A 17,762-nucleotide genomic window follows, 5' to 3' on the forward strand; every position below is an offset into this window, starting at 1 on the left:
AAGCACAGCTCGCTGGCGGTAATGAGGGCTTATTTGTGTTTGGGCATTGAGAATTTATACTGAAACGAATCTGCTCACTTACATGATTTCGTCCTGTGAGTCTGAGCTTCAATAGTACAGGTATGGAGAAGATAAATACTGAAGGACAGAGCTACAAAGATGATGAAGCATTTTGTCAGGAATCGATTAATATGATGAACTATGAAATCTAAGCTAGATAATCAGGGAAGTAAAAGCAGAAAGGATCTGATAGACAAATGCCTGCCATTAAAGATAATTACAGTTATGTTAGCACAGTATGTATGATTTTAACAGTGATTAAAAGAATTCCCCCCCCCCATGCCTCTGCACAGAAGGGAAATTCAAACTGTCCTTATTGAACTCCCCTAAGATCATGCACATTAATATGAGAAGGTTCCAGGGACCTGTTTCAGTGCAGACCTGTGAGGAAGAGCCTTCTGGTTTCATCTACACTGATGTGCAGTCTCATTGGTGTTAGAGTTTGGCCTGAAGAATGAATGGGAGAGAAGTGGAGATAGTGTTCATTGTGTGTTTGTTATGCATCTTGTCTAATCTAGTCTGGTCAACCATAAACTAGTGTCTGCTTCTTCTTTGCTGTCTTGGGCATGGGGATTTTTACTGATGAACCTAATGGGAATCCCCATTCCCTGAAGCTTCCCCAGCCCGCACCAGCGGTCTTGTCCCCTCAGTGGAACTCTTAAACAGGGTGCTGAATCCAATACCTTGAGAAACCCTACAAGCCTTTTTCCTTTCCCAGTCTTAGTAGGAAGCTTTCCTAAAGTCTGAAGAAGCTTTAACCAACCTTTTTCCTGCTTGCCTTTTGTTTTCTTCCCTCCAAGCAATATTCCAGTTTGGTTTAGTGTATATAATTTCCTCTCTTTGGGCCTCTAGAGCAGGTTGACTTCCCTCAGACTGAAGAAGATGTTGACTCTAGATATTTTTCCTCCCTTGAGTTTGCTTTTAAAATTACAAATGTTTTTGTGTTTCTTTTTTTTTGTGTGTGTGTGTGTGTGTGTGTGTGTGTGTGTGTGGCAGGCATTTTTCTAAATGCTTTACTTGTTTGTGCCATTTTCTGTGTACATCATTTACAAGTATTAACATTATCTACATTTTTTAGTTTGAGAAATTAAGGTGTAGAGACAATACAGTTACATGAGTGTTGAGTCAGCCATAATTCATATTACTTCTTCTGAATATACATGCCCATTCTTTCTCATCTAATTTACATTTTCTTCTAAAATAGTTTCGAGAGCTGGAGGCTGAGTGAGAACAGTGGTGGGGGGTTGGAGGGGGGAAACTCAGTGGATGTGGCTTAAACTCATTTAGCATCTTGATTTAGAAAAAGCACTGCATTTTTACCAACTAGAATATAATCTACCTATTTTGTGAGCATGTAATGGTCAAAGACATTTATCAGGGCATTCAGAAAAGGCAATTCACAAACTTCATTTTTACCAATAGATTCATTTTGAAAATTAAAAAAAAATCAGAATCAGAATGGCATGCAAACAACTATATCAATGTTCAACTGTTGTTCTTCTATGTATTGAAATGCTTTCCTTCTTAAATGCCACTTCTCTTATACTATAGTGACTAGAATCCCCTGTACCTCAAACAAGTTTGGTATTGGTCCCTATTATAGTGAGTTTCCTTCTAGGAAGCAGTTTTTTTTTTAATAATTAAATGATAAAGACTGTTATAAATATTTACACTTCTTTCTTCTAATAGAAATTAAAATGTAATTATCTAATAGAATAGAAGCTAATAGAATTAAGGTGTAAATATTACTTTTGTATTTTTGCACAAAACTTTCTCTCGGCTTTGCTGCTCCTTTTTACTTTCTCTAATAATCTCTTACCTGTCTGTAGGCATTGATCAAAAGATCTCATTCTATAGTCCAGTTTTCTTGTATTTTAGTTAGTCATCTGTCACTGGTTTAGTCTCCTTGCTTCCTGTTTCCTTGCTTCTGTTTCTCAAGAAGAGAAATTGTCCTCTGAGCTGCAGAGGCCAGGCTTCGAATGGGTTTTATCCAACTTCTTTGGTGACACTGCTATGATCTGGCAGCTTTTCATCTGTTTTGTTATTGTTCTGGGATCCCTTTTAGATCCCTCTAATAATGCACATACTTACAAATATTTAAGTTCAGACCTTGTGCTCCCCAATTAAAGAACCCCTGCTTTAGAAGCTTTTCGTAAGACAAAAATTTTGCATACTTCTATTGTCTTTTTTATTGTTGCTGTTTCTAGCTCCCTCCCTATGGGGCTTCTTACATTCTTTTTCAGCTTTTGTCTTTTTCCCCAACCTTTTTTTTTTTTCACGTGGGCAGGCACTGGGAATTGAACCCGGGTCTCTGGCAGGTGAGATCTCTACCTGCTGTGTCACCATGGCCTGCCCTTCCTCAACCTTTCTGTCTACCTCTTTCCATCTTTAAATTTAGTCATCCATCTCTTTTCCCCCATACCTGCCATTCATAACACAGAATGAAAACCTAATATTTGTTAGATTTGCTAAATAGAGCTTGCAAATTGAGCTCTTTTTATGTAAGTTGAAAGAAGTAATTTACATTTTTATTTTTGAAGGTTACCAATACAATTTTAAAATGTTTTTGTTTCTTTCTGTTTTTTCTTTTTAATATATATATATCACCCAATAATGTTGCATCAGTGTGTTTTGGGTGGCAAACAAAAGAAACAGACTTGTACTAAATTAAACAGAAAATAATATATTGGAAGAATGTAGGATTCATTGGGAAGGCTCAAGAACCAAACTTCAGAGACACATAATAGGAATTAAGGGAGGCTCAAGTATCAAGAAATTTAGTCAAGGTCAGGGTGCCGGGGTGACTGCTTCAGTTGCTGCCGTATATGAGGTCAGCCCTGGATCATCAATGTCACCTTTGCAGGGAATTATTTTTCATCTATACCTGTTTTTTTTTTTTTTGCAATACCCCTATAGGATTCAGAGTCCTGTGAAAGAGCAGTGAACGCTAGCACATGCCCTAGCTTTCACTACCAAAGAGATGTAAGGAGAATATTTAGGATTTTGTCCCTTCCATTTCAGTAGCTGGTGGCAGATCCTTTGCCTTCTTCCAAGATTGCAATGTAAGTTTTTGCCCTAATTAAAAAAAAAAAAAGGGTTTAAATGCTAGAAAGCCAGAAAATGGCAAATGCCTGCTATAAAATTTGGAGGGACAATTATTCTTAATAGAAAGAAATAATATGTCAAACCTCTGTTTCAATCTTCTTGTCATGTAATCAGAAAAATCAACATCTGCTTTACCTAGGCTTTTTCAGAATAGTCATAAGTAAAGGACGTCCTACTTTCCAGTGTCACAGAGCCTCAGGGTTGTATCTATTGTCTTAACACAGAACACTATGGATATTCTCCTTATAAGCTGGTCTCATATTCATATTTATGAACTGAATTCCAGTTTTGTTCAGGTCCTCCCCTTCTCCTGTATAGCCGTATACTTCAGAGGACAGGGTCCTGCCTTGTGTAAGCCCCAAACAGTGCACTCGAAAGCTTCAGTGTTGGGTTTAGGCCTGTGCACATGGTACACTTCTGAAAAATGAGAAATGTGGGGAGTTTGCTGCGAGATTTGAATGGAAGGTTTCCTGGTTCTTAAAAAGAGGTTCACAGGAAGCAACTCTGTCTTTTTTCTCTGTGCAGTGTTGTGTCTGAAGGTGGTGCTGGAATTGCATAGGTAAGGGTGGGGAGAAAAGAATTCCCGAAGAACGGAGCTGTTTATCATAGGAAAGAATAAATCTTGGCACCTTGAAAATCATTCCAGGGTGGATTTTTGTTACTTGTAGCTAAACACATATAAACCAATCCATACATTTTTGCTTTTTAATCGAACTTTCCTCCATATCCTGAGGAATAAACTATTTATGTAGTTAATCATCTGTCCTAACATGCTGAAGGACTCATTACTAGGAGAGTAAGTATTCCCTAACTATTTCCTTGTAAATCTCAAAAGATAGTAGTGCTGTACTTCCTCAGCTCACTATTTTTACTTTTCCTCTTGCTTTTACATGTCCCACTGGATTTTATGCATGAAAAGTTATGAACCATGCCACTTGTTAGCAAAGAAAGTAAAACAAAAATGATCTCATATTCACTAGTTCACAATCTTTTAATGATATCATATGCAGTTGCATGTATTGGTGCAAATTATATATCTGGCAAAGATGCAATTAAAAATGAATTATGTCCTATATTATTCCATAAATATGAGATTTTGAGGGAACAGAATGAATGTATGGTATCTCTATTTACTACATTGTCTGTTATCAACAGAAAGTCATATTGCATATGGAAAGTCAGTTCACACAGATATATTGAGCATACACTGTGTGTCAGGCTGGGCTCATAGATGCTTGTTAAACAAGAGTTGCAGGTCCTTACCCTCATGGAGTTTACAGACTATATAGACAGTCAAATTGATAAATATATGATTGTAATACAGCATAAAAAATGCTGTGCTATGGTGCAAAATGTAAGAATATGAGGGGCATTTAACTTAGACTTAGGAAGGGCATGGGAGTGGGTAAGAAAGGATAGCTGGAGGAAATATATCAAAATTTAGACCTTGAAGATTGAATTAAATTGAAAAATATGAAGGAGAAGGAAGATATAGAGAACAGCACATGCAGAACCAGAAAAAGGAAAAAAATATGCATTACGCATTTTCAGAAACTTGAAAGTGTCTGGATTGAGGAAGAAAATGACAACAGAGGGATTGGAGAGGTGCAGAGGGACTAGACCATGAGGGGCTTTTAAAAGTTACATTAAAGTGTTTGGGCTGTTTTCTGAACACAGAAGGGATCCATGTGTGCATTTGATGAAGAACAGTCTGGTTGCATGGTCGATATGAGACTTGAGAACGAGCAGAAGCAGCAGCAGTTATAATCATCCAGTATAGTGCAGAATGATTGTGAAACAGTTGCAGGAAAGGGCACATCGGAAGAACGTTTAGGACTACAAATGAGTACGATGGCTTCCTGGTTCAGGTGAATGGAGGGGCATCGCTATAAGCTTAGCAAAAAGAGCTGATATGCGGGAGGACAACAAGTTCAGTTTTGAACTCAGCTCTTAGTAACCTGTGGGGCATCTAATGGGTGTTGAATGGGGAGTATGTATTTATTCAAGAATGGTGTTTGGATGTGGGCTGCAGTTTCTGAGTCCCAGTTTTCTAATATATGAAGTGATAATGATGATATCTGTCTCATAAAGTTATTGTATGGAGTAAATATGAATATGGATTAAAATATAAAGCAGCTTACACAGTGCTAAAAACAGGGTGTGATTATTATTGTTGTAATATGCTATATTCCTTAATTATTGTTATTAATGATGCTTTCCCTTCTGTTACCCAGTTTTCCAATCTATAGCACACAATGATTAAAAAATGATAATAGTTAATATCTACTGAATACTTACTGTGTATTAGGTATGCAAAACTCTTCTAATCACATATATTAAAACACTGAATTCTCAGAAACATTCTAGGCAATGGGTACTTTTATTATCCTCATTTTATGGATGAAAAGACAGGCATAAAGATGTTAAGCTATTTGCCCAAGATCTTATGACTAGTGAGTGTTGGAGCTTGAATTTTAACCAAGGTATTTGGGCTTTAGTTCCTGCATTTTTAACCACTACATTATGCTTCTTCTTTCTACAAATAGATGTATAATACCCTTTTAACTTTTAATTAGTTTATATTGCTGGATATGTTATTTAAGACTATTCTAGTGGTCATCTTTGTTTTTTTCTTTTCAATAACTCTATTATTTCTAAAATTCATAGTGTAGATATCCTTCTTACAATTAATATTAAAATATCCTACTTTATAACACATGACGTCAAACCTACTGCTGATGGACTTTCATATGTATAAATGTAAACACAGGTTTTATTTCAAATTAATATCTCCAGCTATTTCCATATTCACTGACTTATAGGTTTGAAAGGAGTTTCAAATCTTATTCAGTCATATACCAAATGTTAGAATTCATCTTGACATGTTATTGTTGTACGAAGACTTTCACAGCTTCATTGACAAGGATTTCCTACACAAATCCATCTAGGCATCTGCAGTTGTTCTCAATAAACTTTTGTCCACTTTTGTTCACCCAACACTGAGAAAGTGGCCTGGCACTTGCTAGGTACTCCATTAATTTTGTGCAATGAATGAATAAATAGTTTTTAAATAAACATGTTCATTATATATTGTTTCTCGGGAAATCTGCCAAGATCAAAGTATATATATGTATTTGTGCAACAGAAAGACCAAAATAACTAAGCAAAAACATAATTTTTGCAGAAAGCTTGACATGTTGAATTCCAGTAATATGTGGATATTGGTTGTTGAGGCTGTAGGCATGCTCTCTGTCCTGAATACTAAGCCAGGTATATTAGGAGCTACTTACTATGCCTGGATTTACTATTTCAGCCTGTTTGAAATATAAATTTGAAACTTATTCTATACTGGGGAGGGAATCAAGAACTTGAGCTGATCATCAATATGGCGGCAGGGTCAATTCATATCATGAACAATTGGACAGTGTAGCCTTTATGATCTGAGTATGAGGAGAAACCTGTAGTTTACTGGACCAAGTTCCATTTGATATTCTTTTGTTCCTCTTGTTGCATTATCATAGCAGCACTTTCCATAAACTGAAAAAAATATATACAATATAAAATTTTTATACTATTAAAAAAATATAATAATTTTTATTATATCACCACTAACAAAATAAAATTCAAAAGTATATTCCATGGTTCCCATTGTTATTACATTTTTTTAATTTACTTGATAGAAAGCATAAAGAATGCTTTAAAGTAATTTGTCATCTATTTGAAATAATTTACTTAAATATTGGTCTCTGAGTTCAAATAAAAAATACCTCATAGGCATAGTCAAAGCCAAATTTGGATTCAGATTGCTTGCTATGGGATGTATTTTTTCAATAAAGTTATTTGTAGCATTTTATGATAACAGTGAATTTGTGGTTGCTAAGTCAGTTTTGGACATTGCTTATCTAGGTGTCTGATTAAGTGGGAATTTGCCATATACTGTGCTGGAGTTGCCAACAAAATATGCATCTGTCAGAGGTCCTACAATTTGCGTTTCAGAAAATTTGCTTTCTCAATTTTAATTATCCCAAAAGTATCCCACCTTACATAAAGTACTGAGAAGAGTCAGCATTTTATTTTCAGTTTCAGTTCTGGGATGTACATTAGGATTTTGTCTACTGCCTACATGTTATAGAGATGATATAATTTCAAACAAAGAAAGGGACCCTTTGTTTAACAATATGAAACACTATTTTCTATTTATCTTCCTACTTTGAAATCAGAAAAAATTTAAATGCCAAGTAGACAGAACTAAACACATTCACAATTTAGTCACGTTTCTTAGAAAGGAGCAAGGCATGAATCAGAGAGAAAAGTTTGTAGGTTTGAGAATTAATGGTTGAAAATGGAAAATGGATATTCTGAAGCCCCAAAATATTAAATAAACTTATGAATTAATTTCTTTATTAAATATTATTGTGCATGGTGCAGTATCTGTCACTTTTGTAATAGGCAATATCTCCTTTGTAGGGAGGCTGGGGTAGTGAAGACAGCTTGTGGAGATAGTCCTTTCTCTTGGCAAAACAAGTCTTCTTAGCACTTTGGTCTTTGAATTGCTGGAAGAAGCATGGAGAAACATCATAGATTCTGTAGCTGAAAAATAAAAAATGCACCAGGCTAAAGCCTGCCAAAATTATGATCTAGGGCAGTGCAGTGGTGGCTCAGTGGCAGATTTCTTGCCTGCCGTATCAGAGACCCAGGCTAGATTCCTGGAGCCTACCTATGCCCCCCAAAAATTGTGATCTAGTTATTCTGACTTAAAGTACGCATAAAGGCACATATGTTTCAACTGTGCAATCTTCCTTCATATGTAAATTTTGAATAACAGCTTATGAAATAAATATTTTCAACATATTTCAACCAGAGTTCCTTTTTATTTCCCAGAAATTAGTTTTTCAGCACTTCCATATCAAAGCCTAATGGGCATATTCACCCTAAATGTGTTGCAGTGATAGTTTCTTCCAAATTCGCTGAGCTTGGCCTGGTAAGTTAGAGGAAAGCCTTTGAACTTAGAAATCTATAAGTGATTATGATGAAGAAAATTGTTTTTTTCAAAGAGTATTATTGTTTGATGACTTAATTGGGAAATACACTATAGTTAAATCTCTGGAATATTTAAAAATGAGGTTCTTAATATTTTTGTGTGTCTTTGTATTAATGTACTTGCAGCAAAAGGAAATAGGTTAATTGAATTGAATGTTTTACTGGTAATTGCTTAGCCTTTGAATTGTAATTACAATTCTATATTCTTTGTAGGATTATTTAACTATTCATAAGTATGGCAATGCAGCCAGAAATGATCTCTGGAATACATTATCAGAGGTAAAGTATTGGAAGCTTGTGTGTCAAAACCTCTACATGAGTATTTGTATTCTCTTTATGAGGCATTCGTAACTTTTTGTAATATTTATTAGAGTATGTTTTAACTTTTGTTTTCCTTTTCCTCATATTGCTTTCTTATTTATTTTTTGATATATTATAAAGATAATGGGGTTTAAAATTACTTCAGCTATAAAAGATAGTAAAAGATACCTTGCCTATTTTCAAACATGATAATAGTTCTGAAATATAATTTTAATGTAATGAGTTGCACATTTCTATTAAAGAGTAAATACAATTTTAATATGGTGAGTTGCACATTTATATTAAAGAGAGAAATGTTGAGGTTCAAAAGAAATATTTTTCTATCTATGAATAACAAATATTTAAATGTGTTACTAGATATAGGGAAAATACTTAATGATGCTTTAAGTACTTGTTAAATGTTGTGTTGCAGTGATAGTTTCTTCCAAATTCACTGAGGTTGGCCTGGTAAGTTAGGGGAAAGCCTTTGAACTTAGAAATCTATAAGTGATTATGGTGATGAAAAATGTTTTTGTCAAAGAATATTATTGTTTGATGGCTTAATTGGGAAATACATTTTAACAGAAAAATGTATTTTATCCTCCATTGTGTAAAACGCACACGAAAGTTAGTAAACTGTCATTTTATTTGTGGGTATGTGTGTGTGTGTATATATATATCTCCATAAGGCTTAATTTAAGATTAATTTACTTAGCACATTATATTAGCTTCACTGATTTTAAATGTTTTCATATTTAGGTAAATTTTAAAGTTGAAAATGAAAACAGTTTAATGTTAATAATGTTTATAATTCATGTTTATACAACTAATTAATGCAATTTCGGTCATAAAGGCTTTAAAAAGGAATGGAAAATATGTCAATATACAGGAAGTAATGGATCAGTGGACACTCCAGATGGGCTATCCTGTGATTACCGTCTTGGGGAATATAACAGCAGAAAATAGGATTATAATTACTCAACAACGTTTTATTTATGACATCGGTGCTAAAACCAAAGCACTTGAACTTCAGAATGACAGGTACAACTCTCTTTTCAGCATGTAACAATTGTGGGTTTTTTGTTTGTTTGTTTTACTTTTCACTTTTAATGTTGTAAATGCTGTGAAAACACAATCCTGAAATGTTGTAAGTGAAACATATTTTTTATTTCTATAGTAATAGATGTTACTTTCATTTTGATTCATCTTCATATTTCCATCTCCAGGTTATTTTGTGTAAAGAAGACAAAGTTTTAAATTATCACATTGATTATAAAAATTAAGAGGCCATTTTCACTTTATAAATATTTGTTGAATTAAATTCAAGTAAGTTAAGGTGTGCTGAAGTGAATTGAATGGAATTGAGCACATTTTGAGATTTATAAAACAAAAAAGAATGGAACAATCAAGAAAACCAATTTTCCTAAAAAGAAACCTAAAACTAAACTAAATAATGTCTGAATCAAAGGAATTTAAACTACCTTGGCCAAATCTCAATACCACTTACCATAAAGACATTTCTCTTTCATCCGTCTTCAGTGTTTAAAAAAACTACTAACTCTGCCATCTGGCATAGAATTTTTATTTGTTGTTGCTTTAACTTTCTTCTGAAACTCTAATTCCTGATAATTCAACATAAAGTATTTCTTTTATGCCTTTCAACTTCATGTTTTCTGATTATTTTATGTCTTATTAAAGACTGAGCCAAGAAAGGGGGGTAAAACTCAAGACAGTTTATTATTTTTTTTTTTATCAAGATGCCCTGGTAAGAAGTTGGGGTTGGCGTTGGTACAGAATTTAAAATTAATAAATAAAATGAGGTGTTTGGATTAGATTACTCAGGCTGTTTTCACCTAAGACCTTGAAAAACTACGAATCTGACTTAAAATCTACCAGTATGTAGGAGATCTGGAGCATACATTAAGTTTACTTTGTTATCTATAAGAAGAATGGAAGTCATTCCCAAGAAAACTAACATCAATTGGCTATAAAAGAAGTGATCGAGACACTAAAAATGTTTTCTGGTGACTAAATTTGGGATCTGATTTAGGAAAGCATTGAATCTTAAATCTTCTCTCTTTCCTTCCTTTCTCTCTCCCTCTGCTCTCCCTCTCATATATATATATATGATGTACATGTACACGTATGATGTACATATATGACACATATGTATATATGTGATATATATATAATTATATATATATATTATATATATAAAATTGCCCTTTGCAAGCAAACAATTTAGACTCATGGAATACAGTATCCTTCCATACTTGCAGGGTCTGATTCTGTCAGTGCGTCTTCACCTGGTCTGGATTCCCCACAGCTGCCAGTTGCTGCTTCTGATCTTCTACCATCTGGCCTCAGGCTAAACATACTTGGCCATCAACACTGGCCTTGCCAGAAAGTACATAAAAACTACCCGACTGTGGCAAAGTTAGAGAGATTCAGGCCATGCCTTTGAGAATGATCAGTATGACAGAAGCATCACTGATGCAGAAAAACATAAAGGACACACAGATGACAGAACAAATATTGAGCAAAACTACTCTGTCAAACTATAACATGTATTAGATGTATGAGCCACGAGTATGACTTTTTAAGGGAAGAATTCCCCTCAGGCTCTGTAAGCATGTGAAACAGCTATAGAGCTTTGCTTCTACCGGAGTTATGAAATCATAAGGACGGTTTTGAACCCTGAGAACTTGGCATATAAAATATTGAGTAAGAGAATGTATGATGTCCTACTAGTCTCAAAAATTATTTTCTATTTTGAAATAATAGAACTTGTAGGCGAAATTTTAGTATTTCATACTTATGTGAAATGGATCATTTAATTCACGGTAACATTTTAGTCAGAGCTTTCTGGCTACCCTTTATATTGACTGCCTGTATGGCCTGTCTAGACCTTTACTATACAATCAAAACAGCTGATATGATAAAACTTACTGCCAAATATGCCAGAAATCCTCTAAAGTGTGAATATTTTCTGAATCAGTATAATTGTTTTTTCCCCTTGATTTTTCCTGGAATTTTTATCACTGCAGTATGTCCTGAACATTTTTCAACTATACATGATTACATATTCCATATGTAATAGCTGTATTACAGTATAGAAAGGAAAGATGTCTATATGGCTACATGACAAATAATTGCTTAAAGTTAGTTGATGTGTACATGTGAGTGAAATATTTTCTAGAATTCTGGTACTTGGGAAGTTGTGAATTTGTGTAATTACATTTTCTTTACTTAACTTTATAAAGCTAATGCATTGCAAAGTTAAGTAAGTCTCCTCATATACCATGGAACTTCTAGGGTCTGGTGCTACAGGGAATTCTGTGTGCTTCCACAGTCAAGCCATTCCTTCTCTTATTGACCCAGATGACAGCAATCTCTGAACAGTTTTTCACTACATTTATGTTTCATTAAAATTGGTACCATTTTGAAAAAGACTTTTTGCCCATTCTGAAAAATGTACTGATCCTTTTAGCTTAATATAATCATTGAGCAACTGGAACACAATCTAATTGCACAGGTTCATTTTTCTAATACCTTTTTAAACATAACCCACTGAATGCAGTTTTAGATTTTTTTATAGCATGCTACAAATTGCTCTTCTCTCAACTGTTTAGTGTCTTTTAAGTTGTGATCACTAAACAGCATGATTATCATGCTTTCTTTGATTTTTAAAATGAACTTTATAAAAAAGACTAAATATGTGTTCTTTGGAAAGTTATAAAAAATAACTTCTAGAGTACTGATAATATAGAATTTCAAAGTGAATATAATTTTTAGACATGCTTGATAACTTGTAACTTCTAATTTGTCCTTTTGGATGTGCACACATATATATGTATATAGAATAGAGAACAAAAATTTACTAGGAAAATATATGTCTATTTCAGAATTTTTCATAATGTCCCAATGTTTATATCCAATACATTATAATTAAGTTGTTTTTGCATCTAAATAGCTATGTGATGGAATGTCTACAATTTAGGAAATGTCCTGTATTTATATGGCATTAGTAAGCCACATGCAATTATTCTAAGAATTTCCTTTTCCTGTGCTTTAAATGTTTTTGCAAAAACTCAGATATTGAAAAGAAAGAAATATCTTTATCATGATCTCTAGTTATTTGAAAGAATACAATTTAAATACATGCAAAATTATATTGTTTATAGTAAGACCAAATAATTTCTCACAGATATTTTATAGTCATGCTAAAAAAAGATGCATTTTTCCTTGAAGACATTAAGTTTATTAATATTTTCCTTTGATTTGTACTTATTTGGCTTCACAATTTAGGCTGACCCAGCTCATTGTGGAAGATAATGTATTAAAGAGTCAGGTTCATAAATTAATCTGTCTTACCAATGACCTGTTTTGGTCTCATTGACTTTATTTCAATTCAATACAGTTAGCAAGGGTTGTGATGCAAAAATGAGTTTGTGATTTAACTTGAAAATCAGATCCAGAGCTGGGAAGTGTTGTCTCTTAACTGGTTACTGCAATTAAAGAAAAGCAATGCGATATGTTTAGAAAAGAAGGACTCTTAAATATGTTAATTCCCTGTGTCTTCCTCATAGTAAATATATCATCAAGTATTCTTGGGAATATGCCAAAAGCTTGGAAGTATTTGCTAAAGAACTTTCATATTCACTGATGTCTATCTAGAGAACCAGTACAGGTTTGGCCACTATGTATTTTTTCTTGGCCAGTTGTCTGAAATCATAGATGTAGAGCATAATATCTCCAAGGAATTTACATGCAAAAATATTTCTCTGGTTAAGTGTAGCATGCAATTTTAAAACTCAGAATCTTAAAGATATTATTTTAACTTTCCAAATATGAGATAGCAATTGCTATAAAATTATGAATTTCTTCCAGTCTCCCATTGGAACTTTTGACTATCACTGAATTCTTTTTATGAATTGTGAATGAGAAACATGAAATGATGAAACAATCAAATTCCACAGGACAGTTTCAGAGGAGATGTCACCCCTTCTACCCACAAAAAGGCCATACTCAATGTACTGTTAATTATGCCAGCCAGATTTTCATATTCTCAAGTTTCCATTCACTGTTCCAATTACCGAGCTCACAAACTCTCTCTTCTTACATTTCTAAAATAAAAAAAAATATTTTCCCCATACCAGATGTTGGCTACACCTGTTGCTTAGGTACAAGGATAGGTCAAAGTAATCTGGCTGTATTTCAAGGAAGGAAATGAAATATAGTTATTGGGGGGGGCGGTGAAATGGTGGCTTAGTGGCAGAATTCTCACCTGCCATGCTGGAGACCCAGGTTTGATTCCTGGAACCTGCTCAGCACGCACCCCTACCCAAAAAATATATATATAATATATATATAGTCATGGGCACATGGTTAGTCTAGACCATCCAGCATATCCTTGGCTAGTTGTTTGAAGTTGGTATTACTTCATGTACAAGTATACACCTGAACTTTTATCATATAGGAAGGCAATTTTTAGAAAATACTTATCTTTAATAACTGAGACTCTTAACTGATCTCTGCATGTTGGTGAATGCTTTGCCTCATTAATTTGGAAATAGAGCTTTAGGTGTGTCCCATGGTGTTCTTTGTATTGATCTGCAGTTTAGGGAAGTCTGATTGGTTTTGCTTTCCAGTTTTGCTTTACTGAGTATCTTTAGGTGTGTTAAATTGACCTTTCTATAAAATATGATAGCAGTGTGTTTCAGAATAGTTAAATAAATAAAGAGAATTTGGCATGTAAATGCACTAAACCATGAAAATGTGTCTTAATTTAATGTAAAACCAAATTGAAAGGATTTTTTTGGACTTTAATCAGTATATGGAGTGGATGAGATTTACGGATTTTAGCCTTTTTATTCCTAGTGAGAAATATGAATCTATGGTTTTTTATGAGATAAATTATTTTGTTAGCAATCCCCTTTGAAATTAAAACTCTTAGAAGCCAAGTCTTCTTAATGGCATTGAATGAATGAATTCATCTTGACTTATCCTTACTATTCTGATTGGAAAAAAAATTTAGTAACCCTGAAGAAAGTATAAAAATTTGTGCAGAAGGTGAATGGGAAATATTTTTTTTAATTTATAAAACCATTTTTATTCTTAAAGCGGCTCTTTTATTTTGCAGTTACCTGTGGCAGATTCCATTAACTATTGTGGTAGGAAATAGAAGCCATGTGTCTTCAGAAGCAATTATTTGGGTGTCTAACAAATCAGGTAAAATATATATCCTCCCCTGCAGAACTATTTGGTTTCAGATAATTGTTCAGTGACTTAACCTCTGGTTTCAGCTGTTAAAAATGTGAATAAAGACCAATTAAAAAGAGAAGATAGAGGAATGATAATCACCTCTATAAAACTAGAAGGAATAACAGAATCCCTTTAATAGCTTCTAAATCATCTAATTTCAGTCTGCCTATATAATGATTAAATGTATTTGTTTCTTTGATGGTGAAGAGAATTTTTAAAATTGCATTACTAATCTTAGATGTTTTAAACCATTTAATTTTATAATCCCAAATGTAATTAAAATATAACTAGAGTGCCCAATAGAAGAGTAAACGAAATACTAAAATACAAGTCATATTTTGAATCCCACTTCCCTGTTATCTTCCTCTTACCAGACTGTCTCTTTAAGGGAAACAAGATAGGAGAGGCAATATTCTCCATGGGATTAGATAATTACAGGGCTAGACGGGAAGGCCCTTGATAGGTCATCAAAGCAATCCTTAGGTAGGGTCAAACCTCAAGGAGCAAAGAGATGAGATTCTATTCTTTCTCTAAATATCTTCAAATAAGAAAGTGACCTATTTCAATTCACTGTCAGAAAGCTATTTCTTGAATTCAATCGAAATTCTTCATGCTAGAATGTGAAACAGGTCCCTTTTATTTCTGTATTCCATTGAGTTAGAGCAAAAAAACCAATTATCATCTTTTATATAATACTTCATTTAGATTTAGACAGTCAAGTCTGATTACATTTTGTTTTCTTACTCCTTTCTCACCTGCTACTAATTGGTGCTATCTTGCTATGTCATAAGCATCTTTTTAAAACAGCTACAAGTCCTTTTTTGAAATAATATGAGGTATGAGTAAATAAATATACACACCCACACACATATATAAATACTTCTTTCTTTCTCTCAGTCTTATTATTATAAAGGAGATTTTAGTGCTTAAAATAAGTATATGCATACATACATACATACATACATACATAAAAGGAAAAGTTCTTAAAACACAATCTAATCTGGTTACAGGAAATATAAACTTGTAGTCTAGGTGGGTTTTTATTCAAATGTTCATGTTACTATATTTTCAGTACATAATCACTTATGAAAATATATGCTTTTATATATATACGGTATCTAAAACAATCATATGTAATGCGATACATTGAAAGTCTTATTTTCAAATTTGTTGGTGTTTCTCCTTTTAAGTAGTTTGCTATAAATGATTCTTCTCAATTCCTGGGGTTTGTGTTTAAACCATGATTCTGAATCCACATTCACCATATTATTTGCCTTTATACTTTTTTTTTTTAACAATCATGTAGTTGTTTTATTTATTTAAATAATTTATTATGAAATGAGGAGTGAAAACAAGTTATCATTGCATGATCCATCGATTTGAATGAAATTATCCTTCCTTAGGATTGATAGGGGCGTGAAATAACAGTCAAGAGAAATAAAGTAAAAGTTTTTCCTTGGGAAGATAGGGTGAAAATGGGGAAATTAGAAGGGTGTAGAGATACTGATCAAACATCTAGATCAGTCCAAAACTGAACTTTATGTTTGCCTGAAATATCACTTTTACTTGTATGCATGGTCACACTACTATTAGCTGCCCAGTTTGTGCAATGCGTACCTCTAGAAAGTGCTGTTTATATAGATTATGATATGAAGGGCACACCCTACCCTGAAATTATACAATGTGCAACCATTTTTCTCGTTTATCCTAGCAGAGTCTTCTGTTTGATAAAAGCATTGTCACAGTTGAAATGTTGAGGCTTTTTTTGGGATATCTGTGCCATGTAAATGTTCTCTTAATTTTTAGAACATTTATAAATAAGCAGATCTGGACAAAATGTTTCAAGAGGCACCTACAATGAAAGGCACATACCTGTTTTGCCTTTTCCATCTCCTAACTATATTCAATTTTAATTTGAGGTCTTCGTTCCAATAATAACTAGTAAAACCACTGGCACCAAGGATTAGAAAAAATAAAAGAAAATTGGTACTTTGTCTCCTTTTGTCTTTTGTCACATCCTTTTATTTTGTTTTTCAAAATATAGTCCACTAATATCAATGAAAAATATTTCTTCGTAAAAACGTGAAGAAAATATTTTGGTCAATTCTTATCAATATATATTTCAAAATTCACATTTTAATTATACCAGCAAGATTAATGTTTTTTTAGTTTTTCATTGTTCAGTAGTGAAAAAGATTTAATCTCACAAGATAGTAAAGGCAAAACCACTGGTGAATTAAAGTATATATTTGATTTGAATCATCAGATATTTTTGGTAGTTCAATTTTTAAGCCCTTTGTATGAATATGTAATTAATTCCAATGTATGACATAGATTAGCCTAAATATCGTCTTTAATGCCAATTTTTTAATTAGTAAAATCATGTTCAAGTGTTTATCTCTTTACTGCTTACTATGAAAATATTGAGAATGCAGACCTTTATAAATATAGCAGCCTGCTTCTTGACTAGCTATCAATTAATGGGGAATGGAGGGGATTAATAACAATTACAAAATAATAATATATAAGTAAAATGCCAAATTTGGGGAAGGAAAAAATTTAAAATAAAACAGAAATGGATCTTGAAAATTAAAAGTAAACGTTAGAAACGGCATAATTCTTTAGTCCTTTCCTCAAGTATTAGCCCATTTGAGACCCACAAGACTTTAAAGCAATTATGAATTTTTATCCCCGTTTTACAAATGAAGAAATTAAAGCTTAAGATGTAACTTGCCCAAACTCGGTTAGTTAGATAGGTAACAGACTCAGTTTGGATTTTCTAAACCTGTCCCTTGCATTCTTCCCCTTTTCCTAAATATACACACTGGTAAGATTTTAATGCACTGTTCGGATACTCTGCAGCTCTGTCACTTATTCAAAACAGCACCATTGAATACATGCACATGTTTTTTGATAAATTCTATGAAACCTGATCTCATTTGATTCTCACAAGAGTCCAGTAAAGAAAGCAACAGTGTTATTATCCCTAAGTT

At 33.3% G+C, this 17,762-nt stretch overlaps 1 protein-coding gene across 1 annotated transcript in view; it reads left to right on the forward strand.

Annotated features, from left to right (window-relative positions):
- TRHDE (thyrotropin releasing hormone degrading enzyme) overlaps positions 1 to 17,762 on the forward strand; it is a 421,292-nt gene that overhangs the window by 315,695 nt on the left and 87,835 nt on the right. The window contains exons 8-10 of the mRNA XM_077111449.1: positions 8,419 to 8,484; positions 9,359 to 9,546; positions 14,648 to 14,736. Coding sequence (XP_076967564.1) covers positions 8,419 to 8,484; positions 9,359 to 9,546; positions 14,648 to 14,736 — 343 coding nt within the window. The remainder of the gene's footprint in view (positions 1 to 8,418; positions 8,485 to 9,358; positions 9,547 to 14,647; positions 14,737 to 17,762) is intronic.

This window comes from Tamandua tetradactyla, chromosome 7 (genome assembly GCF_023851605.1).
Source record: "Tamandua tetradactyla isolate mTamTet1 chromosome 7, mTamTet1.pri, whole genome shotgun sequence".
Classification (NCBI taxonomy): Eukaryota; Metazoa; Chordata; class Mammalia; order Pilosa; family Myrmecophagidae; genus Tamandua; species Tamandua tetradactyla.